This window comes from Stenella coeruleoalba, assembly GCF_951394435.1.
Source record: "Stenella coeruleoalba genome assembly, chromosome: 4".
Taxonomy (NCBI): domain Eukaryota; kingdom Metazoa; phylum Chordata; class Mammalia; order Artiodactyla; family Delphinidae; genus Stenella; species Stenella coeruleoalba.
This window is the reverse complement of record NC_137149.1, coordinates 105,284,735-105,312,706: the sequence shown is the minus strand read 5'-3', so window position 1 is coordinate 105,312,706 and position 27,972 is coordinate 105,284,735. Positions and strand designations below refer to the sequence as shown.

At 40.4% G+C, this 27,972-nt stretch overlaps 2 protein-coding genes across 5 annotated transcripts in view; one reads left to right on the top strand and one right to left on the bottom strand.

Moving 5' to 3' along the window:
- MRPL1 (mitochondrial ribosomal protein L1) overlaps positions 1–11,716 on the bottom strand; it is a 101,155-nt gene extending 89,439 nt beyond the window's left edge. Inside the window, exon 1 of the mRNA XM_079919785.1 lies at positions 11,395–11,716. The gene's annotated coding sequence lies outside the window, so the exon portion shown is untranslated. The remainder of the gene's footprint in view (positions 1–11,394) is intronic.
- A 204-nt stretch (positions 11,717–11,920) lies between these two features.
- CNOT6L (CCR4-NOT transcription complex subunit 6 like) overlaps positions 11,921–27,972 on the top strand; it is a 120,899-nt gene continuing 104,847 nt past the window's right edge. For 2 of the 4 annotated variants that reach the window (XM_079919783.1, XM_079919777.1), the window contains exon 1: positions 12,705–12,822. In XM_079919783.1, the coding sequence (XP_079775909.1) occupies positions 12,818–12,822 (5 nt within the window). In that variant the 5' untranslated portion in view covers positions 12,705–12,817. Of the gene's footprint in view, positions 12,453–12,700; positions 12,823–27,972 lie in introns of those variants that run through there. The other 2 variants (XM_079919782.1, XM_079919778.1) reach the window with 2 other exon arrangements.

Here is a 27,972-nt window from a genome sequence, read left to right as displayed (position 1 = left end):
AAGTTCAGGTTAATAGAAGGAAGGAACCGAAAAGGTTAACAAAAGAACACAAATTGTAATGTGAGATGAGCATGAGTCATTTTAGAGCTGAAAGGTGACATAGAGGCTCTCTACACATCAAACGATTGATCTAGGGTTTCCCTGGTGGCACAGTGGTTGAGAGTCCGCCTGCCGATGCAGGGGACGCAGGTTCGTGACCCGGTCCGGGAAGATCCCACATGCCGCGGACCGGCTGGGCCCGTGAGCCATGGCCGCAGAGCCTGCGCATCCAGAGCCTGTGCTCCGCAACGGGAGAGGCCACAGCAGTGAGAGACCCGCGTACCGCAAAAAAAAAAGATTGATCTATTTCAAAAAAAAAAAAATCTGTCCAAGAAAAACACAAAACAAACCAGATTTGGTGTGTCCATTCAGTCAAAATAGTTAAGTCTGAAAGTTGTTTATAGAAAAACTGCACAGTGTAGATACAGAAGGAATGTAATATTATATATGGAAAGTAGATAGGAAGAAATTAGATTATCTGAAATATTAGAAATATTGTGCTTTCTTGGTTATTTTGGGGGATTAGGCCACCAATATAGACAAACTAAATTCAAAAGTGGAGAATAATTCTAAAAAAAACACAAATAACAAGATTATCCCTGACGCAGAAAGAGCATTATTCCTTTAACTGATGATTATTTTAAAGGTCAGCTGGTGGAAGTTCACTGAATTTGTTTTGTGTAGGTATATCAGCAGTTAAAAAAAACCCAGTGTTTGACATTTCAAGAGTTATTTTAGATTACATGTTTTAAATTTCAAACTGCAAATTATTTAATGAGTGGAATATCTGTTGAAAAATTTTAACATCTAGTTTATTGGCCCTGCCATACAGTGTGCTTCTGGGCCACAGTTTACTGCACAAGATGGTTTATGAAAACCAATCTTAATAACATACCAAGTAAAACTTAATCGTGAAGGTAAGTCTACCATCAAAATAAAAACAAAACAAAACACTCAGATAATGGGTTCTAAAACCAACTTAAGGCTTAACTAACGTAGAAAGTCCTTAAGGGCAAAAACAATACAGAAGTCTATATTTTACCAAATAGTTATTAGGTCTCTACAGGCAAAATGTCATTGAGCTAGATTTCTGGGGGAGAAAACTGTAATCACTCTAGTCCAGGGTCCAGATTCATTGTCATTTCTTGTGAGTCAACCAGGTAGTATGTCTTCCGATGGGAGGTAACAAGACACACCGAATGTACCTGTGCTGTAGTCGAGCCAAAAATGTTTAATTTCAATCCAATAAACTTTTGGATGTAACATTCAGTTTACAGAAAACACAGGGGATAGTGCAACAAACTCAGTGAGAACACAAGGAAGCTTTAGACAAACCAGAACAATTGTCCTGGCTCCTTCAACAAGTCAGGGTCATAAAAAATTGACAGTGTTAAATAAGGAGAGAACTTAGCCATATTAACAAGATGCGAAGGGCTGCTGGGATCTAAAGTGCAGCTCCGCACATTCTTTCTCACATCAGATGGAGAAGACTGTATTTCTAGCTCCGAGATGTTAGCTGGACATCTGGGCAGAGCTTCCTCAGTGCCTCTCATTATGAGGACGTGGACTGCCATCCTCTCTCTGTCCCACCTGTCCCTGCCTGTCCACCGTTCTCTATCTTGCTGATCCAGCTTCTCACGTGCCGCAGGGTAAGTCAGCCAACTGGCCATTTTCATTTCTGTGGGAAAGAATCCCTGACTTGGGCCTCAGCCCAAATAGTGTAGCTAGTTCAACAGTCTCTGTAGCACAGTATGGGACATATATTTAGAGGCTATATGATAAATGTCCTTCGTTGACAGGGAAAAATCCCCCCAAAATGTCCTTGGTTTCTGAAAGAAATACAAAAATGCTTCACAGAATTCCCCGGCTGCCCAGTGGTTAAGACTCCCTGCTTTCATTGCAGAGGGCACCCTGTTCGATCCCAAGATCCCACAAGCCTCGGAGTGCAGTCAAAAAAAAAAAGCTTCAAATGGAATGTTTAGAGAACACGAAATATCAATTCTTAACAATCCTTCAGGGAAATTATGGTACCATGCATGCTTTCAGAGTAATGTGGCAGACAGTGAAATCTTGATAAACGTACACTGTCTTCCCACTTCTTGGTTTCTTTAGGCACTTCTACTTCTCTATTGAATGGGCTGATATTTTAATTTAAAAGTACGCAATAAAAATACCAACGAAAATAAATCCAAAGGTTGAACATCTTTATTCTTTTGGAAATTTGAAATTTCATGGAAATTTCTCATCTGAAAAATCATCCCTATAGCAACTGACTATAACTTTATCAACAGATTCACATAACAGTGTAAAGCCTGGGTTGATGTCATATAATCATTCTCGGATTTCAATCCCTAACTCATGCTTGCCACACAGAACTGCAGGTTGCCCTGAAAAACAAGAACAAGGAAAACAGAAAAGCATGTCCTTCCTCAGTGCTTTTAGCCAGAGAACACGGTGACATTTGGTATTTTTGGTAAAGCAGTTATGTGGGTCAACCCAGGCATTAGCATGTAATCTTCTTCCATCCACCAAAAGGGTTAGTCAGGTAAAAACATTAATTTATCAGGCAATTGTAAATCCTGTGCTATTAAAGGAAGGAAGGAAGGAGGAAGAAAAAAGTAAGGTAGGTGGGTAGGTTGGTTCTGGGGAACTGCTTAGGGTGTGCTGTCAGCAAGCAAGTCATTTTAGCTGATAATAAAGAAATTCATCGCAGGAAGAGAGCCAAAAGAGACATACTTTTAAAAACCATGTATTTGTCTTATTATAATAACATAATTACAAGACTTAATATATAGCATTTTTTGTTATTTTTATTTCTCATAATATTTTCACTTGGCTATCTTCATCTTCAAGTTGTTTAGGGTATGTAATATCCTGTTTTTGTTCCCCTGTTTTTGACAGACAAAGAAGCTGTGAAATGAAAATCCTGGCAAATTGCCAAAGGTAGTAAAACTATGTAATGACAGAACTGGAAGCAGAACACATCATGCCTGCCTCCCAACCCAGTGCAAACAGATACGTGTATTTCTACAAGTTTTCAGGCTATGGTTACCTAGAGATTATTTGTGAAGAGATTTATGAATTAAACACATGCTTTAAGTATTTTCAACTTGTGGTTATGTCTTTTAATTATGTCAGTGTTTTGTTTTTATAATTTTTTTTCTTTTTTTACTTTAGATAAAATCTTATGAAAGAAAGCACGGTAGTTGCTCCTTGAAAATACCTTTGAAAAATACAGTGTTAACACAAGTCAGCACAAACCTGTATACTATATTTATTAATTTCGTCAAGAAATATTGTCTACTCTTGTCAAGATTAACATTTACTATTTTACTTGTTTTCATGCCAACCCTGCAAGTACATATTATACTTATGTTTCAGATGAAGTTGAGCAATTTGCCTGGAATCATATAGTAAATGGCAGAGCCAGAATTTGTACCCAGAATGGTATTACTCCAAAAGCCGCAAGACTTCTACTACACCAAGTTAACATGCCAGAGTCTCCTCTCTCAAAGTGCTGTGGGTGTTCAGATGGGGAGGAAGGTATATCTGGTTGGGCGAGGGTAGAGGTGGAGAGGGATCCAGAAGGCTTTATGAATGAAGGAGCATTGGAGCTGGTGCTTGAAAGAAGTGATTCTTTTGATCATGTGCAAATGAAAGGTTGAGAAGTGTAAGCCAGGAACAATGTGAACAAAGATACAGAGTGGGAAAGTCAGAGCGTATGTAGAGAACAAGTTTGGATGGAACCTAAAGTGAGTGAAGTGTAAATGTGCTAAATTTGGAAAGGTGTTTGAGGTTATAAAGATCCTTGAAAAAAAGGCAGTAGAGAGTCTTTACTACCAGTGGCTTACAAATATGGGTATGAATATAAAACAAAGAGTCCTAAAATTTCAATGGTATCTGGGTTAGGAGAATGACCCTCTTAAGAGGAGTTTTTTGTTTGTTTGGTTTGCAAAGAGTAATGGAGTCCTTCTACTTAACGACTGAGAATTTAAATATAGATCGTGTTTACTGACCTTTGGGAGAGAGAGAGAGAGAGAGAGAGAGAGAGAGAGAGAGAGAGAGAGATTAATTATTGGTTTCTAAAAACAGAGCATGAAAGTTTTGGTGAAAGTATCTTGCTTTAATTTAGATAAACATAATTAGAAGTTTGCTAGAGTTAAAACTAGTTATGAAACTCAATACAATGCTTTAACTCTATTTCTTTGCACTCATCCACAATCCAGTCAATGTTGAGGTGATGGATTGTATATATGCTGTACCTATACTGAGGCTGCCCAGTAGTTTATTTCTGGTGTCAGTGTGTTTAACTAAAACACTATTTCCCAGCTTCCCTTTCAGCTATTTGTGTCCTGTCATTAAGTTTTGGCCAATGAAGTCGAACCAAATATTTTTTGGGTGGGCCTTCCAGGACAGTGCTTAGGAGTGGGGATAATTTTTGCCCTGCTAGGAAAATGGATAGGATAGTTGGGATCCCAACGGCCATAATCTCTCTGATAGAAAGAAGCACCCATCCTAGCAGATGAATTAGAAAAAGTTCCTCCTCTGCATAGATGCACCACTCACTTCTTGGTTGGGTACCTTTGCAGTAAACAAACTGCACAACCATATCAGGTGGCCCTGATGGCCATATTGGACGATTAGGCAGGAAAGAAAGGCATGTTCTAAAGACAGCAAAGCCAAAGAGAGAAGGAGATGGGTTCCTGCTGACAATGGATGTGCCATATCAGCCCTGAATTGACTATTTCCAGACTTCTTTTATGTGAGAGAAAAATAAAATTTATTTTGTTTGTGACTATTATTTCTGATTTCTTTTACTAGCAGCTAATTGCTAGTAAATTAAGACACATGGTATGATTTGAGAAGTGCTACTATTAATTAATGAATTAAACAAATGTTCCTTGAGCATTATATGTCAGACACTCTGTGATGCTGTGATGTACTAGGGATAAAGACAGAGCTTGCAGTCTAGGACGTGAATGACAGATGTGTACTTACATGGATAATTGCAGTACACTGTGATAGTGTTGTTCAGTTTGCATATTGCATAAAACATCTGGCCAAGAGTCGAGTGGGGGCTGTGCTCTGACAGACTGCATTCACCCAGAGGGCGGAGGTTTTCTAGTTGACCTCCACAAATGGGATGCTTTTTTTAAAAGATTACAATTCAACCAATAATAATGCCTTATTGTCGTTTAGTTCAGTGATTTCCAATTTTATCTTAACAGTAGTTAGCCTTCTTTGAAAGAACTTTCATGCAGAAACGCCATGTATTCGTTCAGATGTTTTGGTCGTAGAGGTCTAACTCAAATTAGATGTAGAAGAGAATTTACTACTTAATTTAATCACACTTATTGTAATAGAGGTGAGCATAGTGTGCTAAGGAGGTACACACTGGGGCTTTTAGAGAAGGCTTCACAAAGGAAGGGATGCTTGAGCTAAATCATGAAGGGTGATTTCAAGAGGAGGACACAATAGGAAGGAGCACACCACACTGAGGAAATATCATGTGCAAAGATACCTAAGAGAGGGCTTCCCTGGTGGCACAGTGGTTGGGAGTCCACCTGCCAATGCAGGGGACACAGGTTTGAGCCCTGGTCTGGGGAGATCCCACATGCCCAGAACAGCTAGGCCTGTGCACCACAACTACTGAGCCTGCACTCTAGAGCCCCGCGAGCCACTATTACGGAGCGTGTGTGCTGCAACTACTGAAGCCTGCGCGCCTAGAGCCCGTGCTCTGCAACAAGAGAAGCCACTGCAATGAGGAGACCGCGGACCGCAACGAAGAGTAGCCCCTGCTCGCCGCAACTAGAGAAAGCCTGTGTGCAGCAACAAAGATGCAATGCAGCCAAAAATAAATAAATTAAATTAATTAATTAAAAAAAAAAGATACGTAAGAGAGCATGTCCTGTTTCAGAAATGGCAATAGTTCACTAAAGGCCAGGGGTGAGAGAGATGGTCAAGTGGCTGCAGATGGTGATGGTAAGTGACAGGCAGATCATTAAGGGACCGATATGCTTGTGAAATTAGGTTTTAGTTTATCAATTACAGGAAGTCACTGAAAGATTTTAAAGAGCAGAGTCACATGAATAGCATATATTCTTGGAGGATGCTGGGATTATACTTAGTAGGGGTACATTAATAGACAAAATGCAAAAGCTCAGGTAAGAGATGACAGGCTAACTTAAGATATTAGCAGTGCATTGGGACGGAGGGACTAGAGTAATGAAAATATTTAGTAGGTCCATTGGTAGATCATGGGGAGGATGGGAAGAAAAGGTAAGGATGCTTTCTAGGATTCTGCATTGGGTGACTATGTACATGATTACAGGGCCATTAGCATGGTGGTACCATTTTTAATGAGAGAGGGTCACACAAGGCCAGGAATAGATTTTGGAGGAAAGACAATGAGCTCAGTTTTAGACATACTAATCTTGACATATGAAGACTGCCCAAATGGAAATACCTAGGAGGAAATTGACAATATAGATATGAATGTGTGGCAAGAACCCTAAGTTGGAGATGTAGATCTGGGAGTTACAAGCATAAAGATGGTAGTTAAAACCTGGAAATATGACTATCTAAGACTCCAAGAGTGTGCTTGGCTCCAATAAGAAAAATATATGGAAGTCTCAAAGAGGAAAACTCGTCTATTATGGCCTCATCTTATGCCACCAACTATCTTCTCACTAAGCAGTGTCTGAAATTGCCATTGTTGTGATTTATACTTTTAAGTTACAGTTGTATCTCTGAGTAACTGCCTCTTAAAAATACCACTGGGGAGAATTAGACTAAGATGACAGGGTAGTATAATGAAGAGAACAACTGAACTAGATATCTAGAAATATCACCCAATGACTTGCCATTGACTGCCTGGGTGATATTCAGCAAGTCACTTTGCTTTAGGTTCCTCATGTGGAAGATGAGGAAGTAAGACCAGGTGACCTTCAACGCTTGAAGACTACAATTCAAACAATAATACTGTCCTGTTGTAGTTCAGTAATTTTCAGACTTATTTAGCAGCAGTTAGCCTTCTTTGAAAGACCTTTCATGCAGAAACACAACGTATTAGTCAGGATGTTTGGTTGCAGAGGTCTAACTCAAGTTACTTATCTGAAGAGAATTTACTAGTTAATTTAACTACACTATGTGCAGTTGGACCGCAAGGACGACTGGAACCGGACACTGGTGCACCACCAGGACTCACTCTCTACACTTCTCATCTCTGTGTGATGGATTCACTCTACACAAGGCAGAATGTAGCTGCTGGCTACTCTCAAGGCTTCCTTTTTCTTTCCTTCTTTCTTGCTTCAGACTACCACTATGGTGAACTAGCCCTTCTTCCCTTAGTTCTATCTGAAAACATTCTGGGGAAGAAGTCTGCTTGCTTTTGCTTGAGTCATATGTCCACCCTGTAGTCAAGAAGTTGGGGGACTCTCTTGAGCTGCAACTGCCACTAGACTCACCTGTTTATAGTACAGAAAGGAATAGTTTCCCCAAAGAAAAGGAGTATGGTTCATGGAACCATGAAAATGAAAAAAGGAAAATTCTAATGCAGTCAATTTAGATGGTCAATATGTAAAACAGAGGCTTTCTAGTTGAGATCCACCTATCTGGTCCTCTCTGTGTACCCTAGATGGCTTCTGAAGCATAACTCTGAAGGCCCCATGAAGATCACTGGAGTACAACATTAAAATAATTGATTTTATTATTGGCTAGTATGCCAGGTGCCTCCAAATCCTTGAAAAATTGTAGCGCTAGATATTTATTTGTGGTGGTGGTACTTACCTTCTAGAACATTTTTGGAATGTAGGGAAGTACTGGAAAGAATGGTGCTGATGTAGATGGGGTTGGAGTGGAGATTCTGAATGTTCTCAAGGGACTGGAGACTGGGAGTGTAGAAAGAACAGAGAGGAGGACACCAAAATGAACTTTGCCTACTTTGTCATTTTATCTAGGATAAGCATATCATATGGCACACTATTAAAAATGGTGGAAAATGTTTATCTTTGGCCAAGAGAGTGGAATTGTCCTTGGTGTCATCCACAGTCATTCTAGAGAAAGGAACAAATGGGACGTTGATGGAAACAGAGAGTTGATGGACCGGAAGAGGGGTGGAGGCAATGAGTAAAGGCACCTTTCTAGGATGAATATACCCATGGTATATTGGTACCTCAAAAAATATTAGAAATGGGGATAGAGGGGCAGAGAGGAAGAGGAATAAGATGAGTAAAGATGGGAAGTTGGAGAGGAATGTAGTTCAGTAAAAGGTAGAATATGTCATTGGAATATAGTTTGGAGACCCTGTCAGGAGGTCTGGGAAGTAAAAATTCAAGATCATATTGATTAATACCTATTTAAAAGTTGTACTAATGAATATCAGGTAAATTACACTTAATTATTATTATTATTACTTTTTGCGGTACGTGGGCCTCTCACTGTTGCGGCCTCTCCCGTTGTGGAGCACAGGCTCCGGACGCGCAGGCTCAGCGGCCACGGCTCACAGGCCCAGCCGCTCTGCGGTATGTGGGATCCTCCCGGACCGGGGCACGAACTCGTGTCCCCTGCATTGGCAGGTGGACTCTCAACCACTGCGCCACCAGAGAAGCCCTTAATTATTTTATTAATTATACATTACTAAATAATTTAAATGTAACACTTTTTTTGAAAAGCTTTGTAGCTATTAGTATAAAAGTGTGTACTAAAATCAGTAAAATCAAATTTGTTTCTCTATAAAATAGTAATAAAGTTCTTAAATTACAAAATTTAAATCTTTGCCTTTTGAGCAAGCTGCTCAACAGAATTTCAGAAAACAGACAAAGGAACATAGTTACAAGGGATCTTATAAGTCTAGCTACCTGTGCTACCAACAGAAAAAACATGGAGAGATCAGATTTACTCAGATAAAATATTAATTGCTAATTTGAAAAAGACGCAGGTGGTCACTAGAACATCAAGTACTTTTTTTTTTTTGAGAAGTAATGAAACAATTCTGTAATGATGCAAATAAACATAAGTGTTTTCAGAACAAGTTGTACCTACACAGTGCTGCTATTAAACCATTTTGTTCAAAAAGACCTTACGTAAGCCAGAAGTTTTTACTTGGATAAATCGCTTCTTTAAAGAGATATTTTCTTATTGAGTTATTTTATTTAAAAAATTTTTTTCAGTATATGCCTCTTTCTCTTTCAGTTCCCTAAAAATGCAATGTTCAAAATCAGCTCTTTACTTTTTTTCTATACTTTCTCTTTCATAGAATTGTTCTTTTTTACTCTTAATTTAAACATTGCAATATCTGTCAAACATGAAAAAGTCCCATGAAATAAGCTATCAAAATCAAGTTACTATTCTGTTGCAAACTTTGATCTACTATAAAACTACTTTTTAAAAACTACTTAAGTGCTACTCTTTTGTTGTTGGAATGTCTTTGAATTGGAGTCTTATGAGGGAGTTTAAAAAATATCAGCAAAGACTTAATTTCTCAGCATTTGTACAGGGCCAACTATTTAAAAATTATTATTTCTTTAACGTCAATCTCCTTGCAAATGAGAAAAATAACAAGCTATTTTTTGATGATACGGTTATACTCATTAATATATGAAAATATTCCTTTCCTGTTTTTAGTGAGTCAATCTATTTTCTATGGTGTAAACAGAACTCAGAGAGTAGAGATTATTTAAACTTAACCTGCATTCAACTGACCTTTTTATAATAAAATCCACTATTCTTAACTCTCAATGTCACAATTATAAGTATTCAATGGATTGTGACGCATTTAGTACTTAAAATTTAAAGGCCAACAATGAACATGGCCTATATAAACATGAGCTTCAGGACCAGCAAACCGCACCGTTCATTTGTGCTTCTTTAACATCCACAGAGGCTCTCTCCTCCTTCCTCACCCCAGTCACTACAGCTACTCGGCCTGTGAGATTGGCAGGTATCACGTGGCTCAAGTGAAATTGCTAGTGCCATCAGCTTTATCCTCCTGGGCATCATTGTGACTATTAATTTTGTTACCTTTCATACTTTCGTTTCTGGTTTGTTCTCTGAGAATTTCCTGTTTATGGGTCTGTTTCCCCTACAACGGCTGTGAGCTACCTAAGAATAGGGACTACATATGCTTATTTTTGTGTCTCTGATGCTAAATACAATGTCTGGAATATAATACACCCTCCAGAGATGTTTGTTTATGGTATATGGATGAATAGCTAGGAATCTATATACTTACAGGTATTTGAAGAAGCTTAAATGTGTGAGGATATCCCATCATCTGATTTATATATTTCAGGTGTTTATTTTCCTCTTTTCTTCAACATTTGGTAGTATTTCTCCGTGGGGCAAGTGTTTCTGCGCCAAGGAGAAATGCCGTGGCAAGATGCCACTGGGGCAGGTTTCCTATTCTGGGCTCCTGCAGTGACTTGTTTGGCTTTGTTGCTTACAAAGCCAAAGGTGATTATTCATTATATGTGAGCCTAGAATCAAGATAGTTAGGAATAAGTGGGACTTCTTCTAGGATTATGGCCATTTTCAGATCCATTGCAGAAGCTGGTAAGGGGGTGATATTGCTAGGGAGGGAAATGGAAACTTAACGGAGGGGGGGCGGGGAAACAAAGTAGCCTGCGGTCTTCCATGTCTTGAGGGGCTTCTCCAATTACTCACTCACACTTCCGGGTGACAAAGATGAAAATGATGCAACTGTTCTTCTGGTGGACTCTTTCAATAACTTATCCGTTCTGGCTAAATGATGATTTGCATTTTTACCGCAACTTTCCCCCCCAAGAGATGAAGGCCTTTCACGTTCAATAATAGGGCCTAAGATTAACTGCAACCAACACCACGTGCTTGGTGTGCTAAACAACACCCCTGTGGGGAGGGGGGGGAAATCCTGAACACTGCTAATATACCCTTGACCAACACTGGTAAGTACGCAAGCCCGGGGCATGCGTTGGGAAAGAGATTATGCAAAACTGCAACAGCAGTATTCTGCCTCTAGAGCTGGTATAATTTGTTTTTCGACTGCTCGTGGTAAAAGCCGAAGCTGACCCACGAAAACAAAATTAAACCCCATAAACTTCAGATGTCAAGGCCACATTCGCCAAGTAAACATTACTATTCCTAGTTTACATTTTGCCGTTTTCATTCTGTAACTGGCACGGCCAAACAAATGTACTTCTACCGTGAGAGGGGAGTCTCAGAAAATAAACAGGACGGGATTATCGTAGAGCGTCACAGGTTCTTTTATGTACCCCTCGCTATGTAACTTACAGGCGTTATACGCTAAAAAAAAAAAAATTAAACCACTGAAGGTGTCAGGAAACATTTTCTTCCTTCAGGTCACTTCCTTCACCTCACCTGGCGTCCCATTCGCCACTCAGACCAGCGCTGGGCTTCGCGGTCAGGCCGCCTCCGGCGAGCGGGCAGTAAACAGCGCCAAGTCCGGGCACGAACACCGGGGGAGGCGGGATCACCAGTGTCTTCCCGCCACCCCCATAGCTTTGCGGCTGTGGCTTTTTGATAACCTACCAGCCTCTCCGGCTCTGCTCGTCACTCAAGCCAAGAAAAGCGAGTAAGGAAACAGCAAGGGTAAAGGAGAAAATGGGTAAGAGAGCTGGCAGCCGCGCGCGCACGCGCACCACGACCCAACGCGGCGCCCCGGAGGTGGGGCCAAGGCGCGGCGCTGGAGCTCCGCCTTCTCCCCCTCACCCCACCCCTCCGCGCCTGGGAGTGACTGACTCTCGCCAGCCCCTCCACGTCAATCAACCCTCCTCCTTCTCGCACTCTCTGCACCTTCTTATTAATCTCAATACCGATAGCGCGCGGACGCCTCTCCCCCGGCCCTCGGGGGTGTGAACGTGTGTGAGCGAGAGCGGAGGCACCAAAAGCTGGCGTCTCTGTGCAGCAGCCTCGGCTCCAGCAGCAGCAGGCGCAGCAGCAACCCCCGCAGCGGCGGCAGCCCCGGCGCCAGGAGGCCAAGGCCAAGGCCAGGCTCTGTGCGGCTCTCCGAGTAATAGCCGCGGCTCCGGCGGCTGCGGGGGCGCAGCTTCCTCCAGCAGGGCCCTTCGCGTCGGCGGCCGCGGCCGCGGGGCCTCTCCTGCGCGCCCAGGGTCACCGTCCCCGAAGCCCGGCGGCGCGGCCCCCTCCCAGCCCCCCATCCGTCTCCTCGCTCCCCTCAGCCGTCCTCCTCGCCGCCGCCTCTGCCGTTTCTCGGCGGCCCGGCCCGGCCTGCCCGCCCCGCGTCCCCTCCGGCCGGTGCCTCTTCCCCCGGCGGGCTGCCTGCATGTCTTTGCTGCCCTCAGCCCCGCCGCCACCGCCGCCGCCGCCTCCCCCGCCGCCGCAGCACCAGCACCAGCAGCAGCCGCCCCGCCGCCGCCGCCGCCGTCGCCGCCCGGACCCCGGCGCGCTGAATGCAGGTGAGGAGGGGGCGCAGGCCCTCGGCGACCCCAGGCCCGGGCGCCCTGCGCGCCCGCCCGCGAGTCGGGATCCGGGCCCTGCCCGCCGCCGCCGCCGCCGCCGCGGATTCCCTTCGGGGCGGGCGGTAGCGAGGCCCGCCAGTGGGTGTTTGTGTTTGCGTCTGCGGCCGCGGCTCCGGAGGGGAAGCATCTGTGGGGGCCTGGCGCGCGCGCGCGCGCGCGTGTTTGTGTGTGTGTGTTTCCCCTGCCGCGGGGAAATGGCTGCTGTTGCTCCTTCTGGGCCAGAGGAAGAGAATGAGGTAGAGTGTTTTTGTGCCTCCGAGTAGGATCGAGAGTGTTGGGAAGAGGAGCGCGTCCCCGGGGAAATGAGGTGGGAGAAGGACAGATGTGCCTGGGGGTGTGCGAGTTGGGACTTCGGCGGCCGGGGAGGCGGCCTGAGGACCCACAGCGAGTGGGTGTGTGTCGGGTGCGGGGATGACCCGCGTCTCTGTCTGAAGCGGCGAAGGTTCCGGGGTGTGCGTGCGTGTGTGTGTTTGGGGGGGGGTGGTCCGCGCCCAGGGCCCGGGACTCTGGGGGCGGGTTCCGTGTGTTTGGGACCCCCGAGTGGCGTGTCCCTCCCCCTTTGTGGCCGAGGCTCAGGAGCCTCGCAGGTGAGAGCTGCTCCGCGGGGTCCGGAGAGGGTGAGTGTGTGTTCCGCACACACACAGCAGCGGGGCCCGGGAGCTGTGGGTCGGGGCCGCGCCGCCGTTCCCGGGGCCGCGGCAGGAAGCGCGCCGGCCTGCAGCGCGGCCTAACCGCCTCGGCGTCCGCCCGCCCGCCTGCCTGCCTCTCACCAGCCTCCCCGGACGCCTCCCGGGGCGCCGGGCCCGCGCGGGCCCAGGGCGCTGCCTAGGGCCTGGGCAGGTGAGGGTCGGAGGCGGGACGCACCGATCGCCGTCGCCTTGGCCGCCCCCACATCTCCTGAGGAGAGGCGAAGGCATATTTCGGCGTTCCGACCGCAAGCTCTACCCTCTGGCCGGCGGTGGGACCCGAGGGAAAGTGAATCAAAGCAGTAAATCTCGAGAAGTCGCGGTGTCGAGATCCCTTGTTTTCATCCTTTCTTTAAGGCTGTGTGGAGGGACTGAGTACATATTTTCAGCTCTTTTTTCGTTGCAAATACTTTTTCGTTGATAATACTTAAGCATTTTTTTTTAAGATAAAATTTTTCTCGGAGGGGCGGGGGAAGAAATGGAAGCTGGCTTCCCTGCCCTATGGTGTTGGTAGGATTGGATGGATTTCGTGCATTTGAAATTGTTTTATCCTGCCTCCTAGGGGGAAAGGGGTGTACACGCCGAGCTGAGGAGGTCGGTGAGGAAGAGGAAGTTACTGGAGCTGTCATCCTCCTTAGCACAGCCGACTCTTCAGCTTAGGCTGTTTAGATGCATTGTGTTCAGGGAGTTTAGCTGAGCCTTTTGTACACATGGGAAGCACAATACTATATTTTAGGAGATACTACCTTATTGCCTCTAGTTGTCTTAGTTGTCAGTCAAGATAGTCACGTATAAACAAGTTTTCCCTCACAGTATCCGAAACCTAGATCAGGCAGCCCGTATGGTCTACTCCAAGTGTGTGCTCTTCGAAGGCTATTTTGAGAGTAGTTTAAGCAGAACGCAACTGTAGAGGTAAATCTGCTGTCAGTAGGCATACAGTGCATTTCAGAACCAAATATAAATGGTATTTGAATGATTATTTGCTCTTTACTTTATCTACTCCACCCTCTATTTGCGTCTAGTTAGTTCATCTAGCTAAAACCCTATGGATGAAGTCGTCATACAGATTCCATCCTTGCAGGCCATGCTCTGTGTAATGGTCAGAGATTGCTCCTTTCTGAACCTGGTCTCACAAAGAAATGTTTCCTGCTGTTCACTGGGAAGTGAGCAGAAGAGCAGGAGGGGTGGAGAGCTGTTTTCTATGAACACTACTGGAAAAACAACACATGTTGTTCAGTGGAAAAAGGACTTGTTTTAGGGTCCTCAAAACTCTGGCTATGCCACTTTTCTTGGCTGTTTTACCTTAGGCAAGGTACCTAATGTCTGTAAGTCTGTTTTCTCATAGGTAACAAGGGGATAAGACGTTTATAGTAAGGTTGTCCTGAGGATAAATTGAAAAAACATATGTTTGGCACATAATAGCTGCTTAGTTAAATACTAGTTCTTCCTTTTGCAGCCCTGACTGTAGGCATTGAAAAACATGTATAAGTACAAATACTTACTGGATTACTGAGAGAAATATTATGTCACCTTAAGTTAAAAATCAAGACAACAGAACATTTGAGTCCTTTGATATGCATAAAGTATATATAAACAATGTTAAATGTATTTTAGAAGTCCTTTTTCCTTGAACTGACTGTCATTAAAATAGCCTAGTGTACCAGTTTATGGAGACTATCTAGTCATACTTGATTTGTTTTCATATTTTCGAATAGGCCATCTTTCAGTTTCATTACTGTTTTTGTGAGTTCTTGCTATGTAGCCCTGGAAAAAATTGTTTAAGCTATATATAGCACATATATGTTCCAATATAATCAAACATCAAAAAGGATCAAGGACCTAGAGTTTATTTATATAAATCCACAAACTATAAGTGCCACAGAATTGCTATGTAATTGTTTTAGTTCATGTTGACTGATTCTGGAGAAAACAAAACAAAAACTTTTGGAATATTTTCCTGAGTGGAAGCAAAAATCTTCTATCAACTTTCAGTAATTTTCCATTTTTATTATTCTGTGTGGAGTGGTAAGTGGGCTGTTCATTTAATTTTAATTGTATTGTGCTGGAAAAAATAATGGTATGGAGTTTAAGGTAAAGACAACAGAAAGGTTAAATAAAGCATTTTTTCTTTTTCTCTTTTTTTTTTTTTGGTGACGGCAGGGTGAAGATGATGTGGGAGGAGTTTCATTGGTTTAAGTTTGTAATGTCTCTGTTTTACTAACACCAGGTTTCCTTAGGCCTTATATCATTATTATTTATATCAGCAATGTTAAGCTTAAAAAAAAAAACCTAGTAAAGCACTAAAATTTCAACACATTTTTGAAGTATTTTTGTGAAGGATAGGCGGGAGAACTTTATTAGAATGCAAAATGTCATGGTTTTGTTAAAGTGTATCTGTTATGGGTGTATGTGCATTTACAGTGAACAGAATTATCTGCCATATGGTTATATTGAAAGGAAGAATTCTTAATTTAAAAACTATGTGATAATTTTTAATACTTTAAAAACAATAAAATGGAAGTGAATTTTGCCCTTAACTAGGTATTTGATAATTTTCATTAGACATTATGAATTATGGTATTTTAAAACACTTTGTAATTTTTTTTAAATTGGGAGAATTGAGGAGGACATTTTTCTGTAATAATCATGAAAACAGGTGGTACTGAAATAATATGTTAAGATATGTGAAGAGTGAAATTTATTACTAACAGTGGACTCTTCTTGCTATCATTTTAAAGTAATTACAGTAAAATCAAGGTGGAAAATTGTTTAGGTTTTAAAATTTAATGTTACTTAAGTGGGCTTTTAAACAGTCTTTCCAAAATATCCCTTATAAATGTCTTTAATTAGGGGGAATTGAAATACTTAAGGTTTATGCATGTTTTACTTTGGGTAATGCTAATTAGGGTAATAAATATACCCCAGAATTTCAGTGGCTTAACACATGTAAGTTTGTATTTTGCTCACATAACAGTCCAGTGCAGGTGCTCCTTGTTAGCAGGCTTGTGGCTTACCTCCATGTGGTAATTGAGGAACCCAGACGCCTTACATCTTATGTCTCCACCATTCCCTGGAGCCTTGGAGCCCTGCCTGTTACCCACAGGACATTTCTTAAGAACCCCCAAAGACAAACATCTGCCCACATTTCATTGGTGATAATTTGTCACAGAGCCTTATTTGAATGCAAGGGGGATGGGAATGTAGTCCCTGGGTGGTGGACAACTTGGGGCATTTCATGATGTTATTTTAGATGGTAGCATATATTTGTGAAATTATGTCTGAAAGGTAAATTATAATACTAAAAATTGCTTTCCATCTTCAAAGCGTAAAATTGTGTGAAGGGGTGGGGAGTAGTGGGAAGAGAAGGAAGGAATAAGAGCCACAGGAGGAGAAGAAGGACATTTCTTCCAAGGTAGGTTTGAATGACAAGTAAACGTCAGCAGCTATTTAAAGATACAGATTTTACAAAGACCATTACAATTGGATTTTATAACCTTTAGTGGGTCTCTCCTTTGCCATCCAGTTATTGCTTGCCGTTGTGGTCTACTGGGTTCTGGCTGTTTGAGTTATTTCTCTTTGTACTTTGAAATCAGTTGACTTTGAATTTCAGTTTCTGAGGTATAGTTTCATGGGAAACATATTTTTAAATTTTCTTTTTTCTGTTGGTATAGAGCATTACTATTATTATTGTTTTAAAATATCATTTAGATGGACCTTACTGTGTTCTAGTGTTTTCTGTTGCTGTTTTTTGTAATTCTAAAGTCATTATAATTAATATTTGTGAGGCTTAACCCAGAAAGAACAATAAAATCATCAAGTAAACAACAAAGGCTCAATTATTAACTTGTGTTCATGTTTCATAATGAAAATACTACAACTTTCTTTGACCACCTGCACTAATACTGAACCATAATACATTAATTTTATTTCTGGACTTTAATTTTAATTGAATTGCAGCTTACTCTTTTACTGCCTAGGATTATTGTAAAGTGAAACCTCAGTTCTGGGTATGCTTTTATTTGTCTTTATTCTAAACAGTTTGGTTAGGAATCTGGGGAGTTTTATATGTGTCTGTATTCTCCAAAAGAAAGATTTTTGAGTAGTCTGGCTAACTTCTCCATGTTAAGTATTTCTAATGTTTTGCATTTTGAGCCTCTTCTGTACCCATTATTATACTTCGTTCTAAAAAGAAAGTAGAAGAGACCCTTGTGAAGCTTATAGCTTATGAATAAGGTAAATAAAGCATATAATTTAGTTGTTTCAAAACAATAAATGAACAAGTGCGAGTCACTACAATATAAACTGTTTGCAGACATTCTGTGAGGGAGTAACGTAAAATGGAATGGTGAGTGGGCCAAAGACTACTCAAAGTTGAGAGATTTGTTTTGGTAACAGCTTTTTTGAGATATAATTCACTTATAGAAGTAGCCCATTTAAAAAATATCTCAGTAGTGTTTAGTATATTCACATTTGTGCAGCCTTCACCAAAATTTATAGAACATTTTAGTCACCTGAAATATAAATCCTGTATTCTTTTGAGTTATCACTCATTCTCCCATACCCCTAATTCTAGGCAATCACTGATGTACTTGTATTTCCATATGAATTTTAGGGTTAGCTTATCAATTTCTGCAAAGAAGCCAGCGAGAATTTTGATAGGAATTGTGTTAAGTCTGTAGATAATTTGGGGAGCGTCACCATCTTGACAGTATTAAATGAGTCTTCCTATTTATGAACGTGGGATCTTCCCATATATTTAGATTTTTAATTTCTTTTGACAGTGTTTTGTAGTCTTCAAAGTTTTACACTTTTTTTGTTGCATTTTCTCTTAAATATTTTATTCTTTTAGATGCTGTTGTAAATAGAACTGTTTTCTTAATTTCATTTTTGGGCTGCTCATTGCAAGTATGAAAAAATACAACTGACTTTCATGTATTGATGTTGTATTCTGCAACCTTGCTGAACTTGTTTATTAGTTCTAATAGTTTTTTAAATGAATTCCATCTGCTTTTCTGTATAACAAGGATCATGTCACCTGTAAATAAGTATAGTTTTTCTTCTTTTCCAATCTGGATGCATTTTATTTCATTTTCTTGCCTAATTGCCCTGGCTAAACATTGTTGAAAAGCAGTGTCAAGAGCAGATATTCTTGTCTTATTCCTGATCTTGGGGGAGAAAGCATTCAGTCTTCCACTATTTGATATTAGCTAATGGGGTTTTCATAGATGCTGTTTATCAGGTTGAGGAAGTTCCCTTCTGTTCCTAGTTTGTTGAGTGTTTTTATCATGAAGGGGTGTTAAGGTTGAGTTTTGAGGGAAATATGAAATATGAGTTAGAAAAGTGAAGATGCTAAGTCCAGTGATACATGGCAGATAATGATGCTTAACTTGTTTGGGAAAGAGGGGCTAGCTTTCCCCCCCTCTTTTTCCCTCTCCCTTCTTTTCTCTCTTCCCTACCCCTTTCATGATCTCTCATTGTCTTCCCATTAATCCCTATACACATTTGGAGGGCCCTTAATCCTTTACTGAAGATTTTCTGAATAATTTGGGTTTTTTGATCAGTGGAGAATATTGTTTCTTTTGAAAAACATTAATTAAAAACAGTGTGGAGAATTTTTTTTTTTTTTTAGTTTTGATAGCTAGGTTGGAGCAGGACACAGGAAGCAGAGAGAAACTAAATCATAAATGAAGTACTAAACATAGAGTTAAAAAGAAGGGAACAAACCTTTGTGATAAAAAATGTATGGTTAATGAAGAATTCCATGTTTACTTTGAACCTGGCTGTCACCTGACCTTTTTCCCAAAACATTTCAGCATCAATGGTTTCACTTTTGTAAGTTTTCTGCATAGTTTTCTAAAAAGTTTAATAGATTTCTTAGGAAATTTTGCTCTGCAAGGTAAGGTTATGATGCACTTGATGTGGTGATTATCCTTCATTTACTTTTTGAAATTTTAATTACACAATTGCATGCAGCTGCGTTCTGATTAGGTAATTTAAAAAAAATTAATCATTTATTTTTGGTAGAGTTGGGTCTTTGTTGCTGTGTGTGGGCTTTCTCTAGTTGCGGCGAGTAGGGGCTACTCTTCGTTGCAGTGCACGGGCTTATCATTGCGATGGCTTCTCTTGTTGGGGAGCATGGGCTCTAGGTGTGCGGGCTTCAGTAGTTGTGGCTCACGGGCTCTAGAGTGCAGGCTCAGTAGTTGTGGCGCACAGGCTTAGTTGCTCCGTGGCATGTGGGATCTTCCGGGACCGGGGCTCGAACCCGTGTCCCCTGCATCGGCAGGCGGATTCTTAACCACTGCGCCACCAGGGAAGCCCCATGATTAGGTAATGTTAAAAAAAATATATTTCTGGGCTTCCTTGGTGGCGCAGTGGTTGAGAGCCCGCCTGCCGATGCAGGGGACACGGGTTCGAGCCCCGGTCCCGGAAGATCCCACATGCCACGGAGCAGCTGGGCCTGTGAGCCATGACCGCTGAGCCTGCGCGTCTGGAGCCTGTGCTCCGCAACAGGAGAGGCCACAACAGTGAGAGGCCCGCGTACCGCAAAAAAAAAAAAAAAAAAATTTCTGTGTTTCATGTTATGTCTCAGAAATCAAATAACTTTGGGTTTAGCCAAGAATCTTTCTGTTCACAAGGCAAAAATTGATAAGTAGTAACAGAATTTTTGTTTTGTATCCTCTTTTGTAGCAGGATTATTACTTTTCATTAATTTTTTTCAGTCTACTTTAAAATCTCATTATAGGTAAAAATTTATTTCTAATTTTTTGAAGAAATAAGTAGTTCACTTTGCTGTGTGAGAGACTCATCATTCATGCTGAATAGACAGACGCCTGGTAATTGTGGTCTTTTATATTGTTTTCCTTTATTAACAGTAGAAATTGGTGACACAAAATAGAAGTTACGACACTTTATCTTTCTTAATAGTCATCTTTTGCAGAGAGAACCTCTCTCTGTAATCTCATAGTTTAGAATCTTTTTATTTTTCTCTCCCCAAATTACTTAGATTCCCTAAATGAGTAAAATAGTTCAGTTATATAATACCAGTTACAAATACTGATAAGAGAATAGAACTAGATTTAGGATATACCAACCTTAATGTCTTTCTATACACAGACTTTGCTGGGATCTTTACATGTATATCCATAGCTCTTTGATCATAATGTTTATATTTAAACAAAACCAAAAAACTGACAAGGTATGTTCTGCTATAGGTTCATATGTAGTGCAATCTGCTGCAAAATCTACATATAAATTCATGAAATAATATATTGTGAATTATGTACAGGATGATAACCTTGAAATAATAAGAATTTGAATCACCAAAAGTATATCTAACCTATTAATGAATATTTATTAAGCTTCTACTGGCTATAAACTGTTAAATTCAGGGTTCTGGGGAATAAAAAGTTCAGAATATAGTCTTTTATACCAGGAAGTGGAACTAATATTTATCAGACTACTGAGTACTAAGGACTGTGAAAGTCATCACCTTCCCTTTTAAATATGTAATCAAAATTAGTGTTCAGAAAAGTCCTGTGAATTAGACAGTATGATTCTCATTCTCTAGCTGGTTAAGAATGTGAGTCTTTGATCCTTCACTTTCTAGCTCTTGGGAAACTCATTTAACTTCTCCATGCTTCAGATTCCTCATCTGTAATAAGGAGATAGTAATTAATAATCCTTATCCTACAGGGTTGTTGGGAGGGTTAAATGAAGTAATGCCTGTAAAGTGCTTAAAACAGTATGCGGCACGTCTGAAGTAAAAAAGCAAAACAAAACTAAAAAACGCAATATATGTTAGCTGTACTGTGTCTTATTGTTAGGAGCCATATGAGTTAAATAACAAATCTTAAATATTGATAAAACTAATATTTAAAACGATCTGTTGACTCCAAAATATTTACTCTTATACAACTTACACTTATAGGGGATTTAAGCCTGGATAAATAGCAAGCAAGTGAAGGCAGAATATGCTAAGTGACAAAGAACATTAAGTGCTGTACCGTATAGCAGAGTACATATGGGGTTGTAGCCTACAGCGATAAAGAGAGGAGGTGGAAGTTGATCTCACCTTTATAGTTAGGAGGAAAGGAAAAGTTAATGGATTTCTGCAGCATTCTCCTTGCTTGTTTCCCAACATCCATTATTGCTGCTTTAACTTCTGTTTCTTTGTAGGCATTGTCACCAGAGAAATCCTTTTAAAATTCTTTCAATATTGCTGAAATTCCCTACTTAAAATCCTTAATAATGTTACTGTTTTTTGGTTGCCTATTATGAGCTTAAGGGTAGGAGTTGGTAAGATTTTTATGTAAAGGGCCGTATAGTAAATGTTTTGGCCTTGTGGGTCATGGAAGATTTCTGTTCTATATTGTTGTTGTTGTTGTTTGTTAAATAAACAATCCTTTAAAAATGTAAAACCATTCATTGCTGGCAAACCAAGCTATAGTTTGCTGACCCTTGTGCTAGGAGATTTACATGAATTAACTTCTTGTTAGAATCCTGGCAAAGTTGATATTATTAATTCCTATTTTATAGTTGAGGAAACTGAAGGTTAGAGAGGCAAATTTGATGAAAGTCACATAGCAAGTAAATGACACAAGAGATTGAATTCAGATTTAGGTCATGGGAATTCCTCAACTTGTATACTTCCCAGTGTATCCTGCTGCTGCTTATTGCTTTTAGAATAAAATGGCGCTTTCATGGCATTGTATGTAAGGTCCATCACGTTACTGGCCTCTTGTACCTTTCCAGTTTTATCATTTATTACTCCTCCTCCTTCAAACATATTCTCTAGCCTAGCCAACTGAGTGACTTAGATATAGCCTAGTTTGTGCTTTATACATGCCTACAATACCTTATACTCTACGACCTCACTGACTTTCTTAATAACTCACCTTAGATGCTCCCTACTCCAGGAAACCTTGCCTCACACTTCCAGTCTTTGCTTTATGCTTTTTCTCTGCGCTCCCCTAGCATCCTGTGCATTCCCCTTTTATGACATTTACCAGGCTGTATTTTGTTTACCTGGTTTATGTCTCTGCTTTCTCGTTAGACTGAGATTTTTAAGGGCAGAGATATACTAAATGTTTAGTATATTTTAGGGGCTTAGTAACTGTTTATTAAATGAATGAATGAATCAAATGGCATTGCAGATGGTAGAAATTACATCAGCAGATACGTAGTAGCAGAAAGGTATGAGTCCAAATCAATAGAATTAGAAATGAAAAAGGAGAAATAAAAACTGACACTGCAGAAGTACAAAGGATCATGAGAGATTACTACAGACAACTATATGCCAATAAAATGGACAACCTGGAAGAAATGGACAAATTCTTAGAAAAGCACAACCTTCCGAGACTGAACCAGGAAGAAATAGAAAATATAAACCAATCACAAGCACTGAAATTGAGACTGTGATTAAAAATCTTCCAACAAACAAAAGCTCAGGACCAGATGGCTTCACAGGCAAATTCTATCAAACTTTTAGAGAAGAGCTAACACCTATCCTTCTCAAACTCTTCCAAAATATAGTAGACGGAGGAACACTCCTCAACTCATTCTACGAGACCACCATCACCCTGATACCAAAACCAGACAAAGATGTCACAAAGAAAGAAAACTACAGGCCAATATCACTAATGAACATAGATGCAAAAATCCTCAACAAAATACTAGCAAACAGAATCCAACAGCACATTAAAAGGATCATACACCATGATCAAGTGGGATTTATTCCAGGAATGCAAGGATTCTTCAATATACGCAAATCAATCAACGTGATACACCATATTAACAAATTGAAGGAGAAAAACCATATGATCATCTCAATAGATACAGAAAAATCTTTTGACAAACTTCAACATCCATTTATGATAAAAATCCTCCAGAAAGTAGGCATAAAGGGAACTTTCCTCAACATAATGAAGGCCATATATGACAAACCCACAGCCGCCATGGTTCTCGGTGGTGAAAAACTGAAACCATTTCCTCTAAGATCAAGAACAAGATAAGGTTCTCCACTCTCACCACTATCATTCAACATAGTTTTGGAAGTTTTAGCCACAGCAATCAGAGAAGAAAAAGAAATAAAAGGAATCCAAATCGGAAAAGAAGAAGTAAAGCTGTCACTGTTTGCAGATGACATGATACTATACATAGAGAATCCTAAAGATGCTATCAGAAAACTACTAGAGCTAATCAATGAATTTGGTAAGGTTGCAGGATACAAAATTAATGCACAGAAATCTCTTGCATTCCTATACACTAATGATGAAATATCTGACAGTGAAATTAAGGAAACACTCCCATTTACTATTGCAACAAAAAGAATAAAATACCTACGAATAAACCTACCTAGAGAGGCAAAAGACGTGTGTGTATGCAGAAAACTATAAGACAGTGATGAAAGAAATTAAAGGTGATAACGAACAGTTGGAGAGATATACCATGTTCTTGGATTGGAAGAATCAACATTGTGAAAATGACTATACTACCCAAAGCAATCTACAGATTCAGTGCAATCCCTATCAAACTACCAATGGCATTTTTCACAGAACTAGAACAAAAAATTTCACAATGTGTATGGAAACACAAAAGATCCCGAATAGCCAAAGCAGTCTTGAGAAAGAAAAACGGAGCTGGAGGAATCAGGCTCCTGGGCTTCAGACTGTACTACAAAACTACAGTAATCAAGCCAGTATGGTACTGGCACAAAAATAGAAATATAGATCAATGGAAAAGGATAGAAAGCCCAGAGATAAACCCATGCACATATGGTCACCTTATTTTTGATAAAGGAGGCAAGAATATACAATGGAAAAAAAACAGACTCTTCAGTAAGTGGTGCTGGGAAAACTGGACAGCTACATGTAAAAGAATGAAATTAGAACACTCCCTAAAACCATATACAAAAATAAACTCAAAATGGATTAAAGACCTCAATGTAAGGCCAGATACTATAGAACTCTTAGAAGAAAACATAGGCAGAATACTCTATGACATAAGTCACAGCAAGATCCTTTTTGACCCACCTCCTAGAGAAATAGAAATAAAAACAAAACTAAACAAATGGGACCTAATGAAACAAAATCTTTTTCACAGCAAAGGAAACCGTAAACAAGATGAAAAGACAACTCTCAGAATGGGAGAAAATATTTGCAACTGACAAAGGATTAATCTCTAAAATTTACAAGTAGCTCATGCAGCTCAATATCAAAGAAACCAGCAACCCGATCCAAAAATAGGCAGAAAGGACAGGAATAAAGACGCAGATGTAGAGAATGGACTTGAGGACTCGGGGAGGGGGAGGGGGAAGGGTAAGCTGGGACGAATTGAGAGAGTGGGTGGACTTATATATACTACCAAATGTAAGATAGATAGCTAGTGGGAAGCAGCCGCATAGCACAGGGAGATCATCTCAGTGTTTTGTGACCACCTAGAGGGGTGGGATAGGGAGGGTGGGAGGGAGATGCAAGAGGGAGGAGATATGGGGATGTATGTATATGTATAGCTGATTCACTTTGTTATAAAGCAGAAACTAACACACCATTGTGAAGCAGTTGTACTCCAGTAAAGATGCTTAAAAAAAAAGAAAATGGGCAGAAGACTTAAATAGACATTTCCCCAAAGAAGATATACCGATTGCCACCAGACACATGAAAGGATGCTCAACATCACTAATCATTAGAGAAATGCAAATCAAAACTACAGTGAGGTATCATCTCACACCAGTGATAATGGCCATCATCAAAAATCTACAAACAGGGCTTCCCTGGTGGCGCAGTGGTTGAGAGTCCGCCTGCTGATGCACGGGACACGGATTTGTGCCCCGGTCCGGGAAGATCCCACATGCCGCGGAGCGGCTGGGCCCGTGAGCCATGGCCGCTGAGCCTGTGCATCTGGAGCCTGTACTCTGCAACGGGGGAGGCCACAAGAGTGACAGGCCCGCGTACTGCAAAAAAAAAAAAAAAAAAAAAAAAATCTACAAACAAATGCTGGAGAGGGTGTGGAGAAAAGGGAACCTTCTTGCACCTTTGGTGGGAATGTGAATTGATACAGCCACTATAGGGAACAGTATGGAGTTTCCTTAAAAAACTAAAAATAGAACTACCATACGACACAGCAATCCTACTACTGGGCATATACCCTAAGAAAACCATAATTCAAAAAGAGTCATGTACCACAGTGTTCATTGCAGCTGTATTTACAATAGCCAGGACATGGAAGCAACCTAGGTGTCCATTGACAGATGAATGGATAAAGAAGATGTGGCACAATATATACAGTGGAATATTACTCAGCCATAAAAAGAAATGAAATTGAGTTATTTGTAGTGAGGTGGATGGACCTAGAGCCATACTGAGTGAAGTAAGTCAGAAAGAGAAAAATACCGTATGCTAACACATATATGTGCAATCTAAAAAAAAAAAAAAAAGCTTCTGATGAACCTAAGGGCAGGACAGGAATAAAGACACCGATGTAGAGAATGGACTTGAGGACACGGGGATGGGGAAGGGTAAGCTGGGATGACGTGAGAGAGTGGCATGGACATATATACACTGCCAAATGTAAAATAGATAGCTAGTTGGAAGCAGCCACATAGCACAGGGAGATCAGCTCGGTGCTTTGTGACCACCTAGAGGGGTGGGATAGGGAGGGTGGGAGGGAGGGAGACGCAAGAGGGAGGAGATATGGGAACATATGTATATGTATAGCTGATTCACTTTGTTATAAAGCAGAAACTAACACACCATTGTAAAGCAATTATACCTCAATAAAGATGTTTTAAAAAGAAAAATAAAAGGTATGAGTCCAGATTCAAGGAGGAGTGGGACATTGAGTTAATATCTGGTTAACTTCCAGAGCTTCAGTGGGAACAAGGAGGTGATAAGGCAAATTGGAGCATGATTATTATGGAGGGGTTTGAATGAGGAATTTAAGTCTTATTCTAGGTTTAATTCTAGAGCACCAAGTGTGTTTTTTACATCTGTAAATTGGGGTTCTCTTAGTAATACCTGAATTTTATGTCATAATATCGTTTAGATGATGTTTTATAGGACATGGCTGTATAATTGTTTTGATTAATAGTTATTAATAGTTATTGCAGATATGGCTCTAGAATCAAGTAATTATCAATACTACTATTAAAGACCTTGGGAGCATTGAGTGATTTTGAGAGGCTGGTGGCAGTTTGGAAATAATTATTTAAGAAGTTTAATCTGGTTGAGGTATGCAGAATCAGTTGCGGAGATCAGTGTGGGAGGAGGGAGGCTCTTTTTTAAAGAATTAAAATTAAAATATGAAGTGGTAAGTCAGGAGAGAGATGTGTCAATTGGGATAGAAAAGAAAGCTTTTAAGTGACATCAGTGGTTGAATATGAAGGAAGAAGTCAAAGATAACTGAAAAATCAGAAGGAGGATACAATTTGGGGAAGATAATTATGAATTTTATATTAGACAAATTGATTAAAATTGGAATTATTTCTATTTTTGCCTGAATTTAGGCCCTACTTACTTTATGCCTGAATACCCTCAGGATTGGTTTTCCCCTTCCTCCCTCTAATGCATGGGTGTTATGTTTGGATATGGGTGGATGTTTGGTTGTATGGACTCTCTGGCAGTCTGCAGAAGTCTGTGGAGCGTTTTTGGAATAATGATTTTTAGTGAATGAAATAAATAAGATTAAAAAGGAATGTGTTGGGCTTCCCTGGTGGCGCAGTGGTTGAGAGTCCGTCTGCCGCTGCAGGCGACACAGGTTCGTGCCCCGGTCCGGGAAGATCCCACATGCCGCGTAACAGCTGGGCCCGTGAGCCATGGCCGCTGAGCCTGCGCGTCTGGAGCCTGTGCTCCGCAACGGGAGAGGCCACAGCAGTGAGAGGCCCGCGTACCGCAAAAAAAAAAAAAAAAAAAAGGATAGGATTAGCAGTACTAATACACATATAGTATATATTGTGTGTATAAATTGTACACAAACTTAGGTCATTTTTACTTTTATTAGTTTACAAGTTACAGTACTTGTAGCACATTTCACGATTAATCAACTTGGTCAAGAACTATTGCTCCATTCAAATTTTATTCTTAGCAGCTCTTTTATTGAATTTACACACATTTCTTCATTGAACTACAGTTATTTGTAAACACTGTTAAATATTCTTTGTGGAAAGCAACTTTAAATACATTTTAGAAAGAGATGGGAAATACATAAATGTTTACAATATAATAATCATTGTTTACCTTTTGCTCATCTTTCCTAGACTATAAGGTGTTTAGGGCAAGGAACATAGTTCTAATAATTAAAAGTAATGGATTTTTGATAAATGTTTATAAAGCATTACATTTTCTTTTAGTCTTTTTGTAAAACAACTTCGAAATAAAATTTTTAAAAATCGTTAATAAAACAATTCACTCTTCTCAAATGGAGAAATAATAGACATGCATTATGTGCAGCTGGGTTTTAGAAAATAGCAAATTTTATTCCTTGATTCTGTGATTCTGGGTAACTGCCTATTGTTCCTAGTATGTTGTAAGTATGCTGTCCTCATTTTATCAGCCTCAGAACAAGAAGGAAATTCTGTATTGGTTAGCTCAGGAGGAAGGTAATGAGTTTAAGTAAAAAAACAGGAAATTTGTTCCTCTGTGACCTTTGATGAGTTTGTGAATTTGGCATTTTGACTGCGGGGTTGAATTTCAGAAGAGTTTTATATTTAGTTTGCTTTGTTGCTTTTGCAGAATATCTACCTGCCAAGAAAAAATAGGAATCCAAGTTAAAGGCTC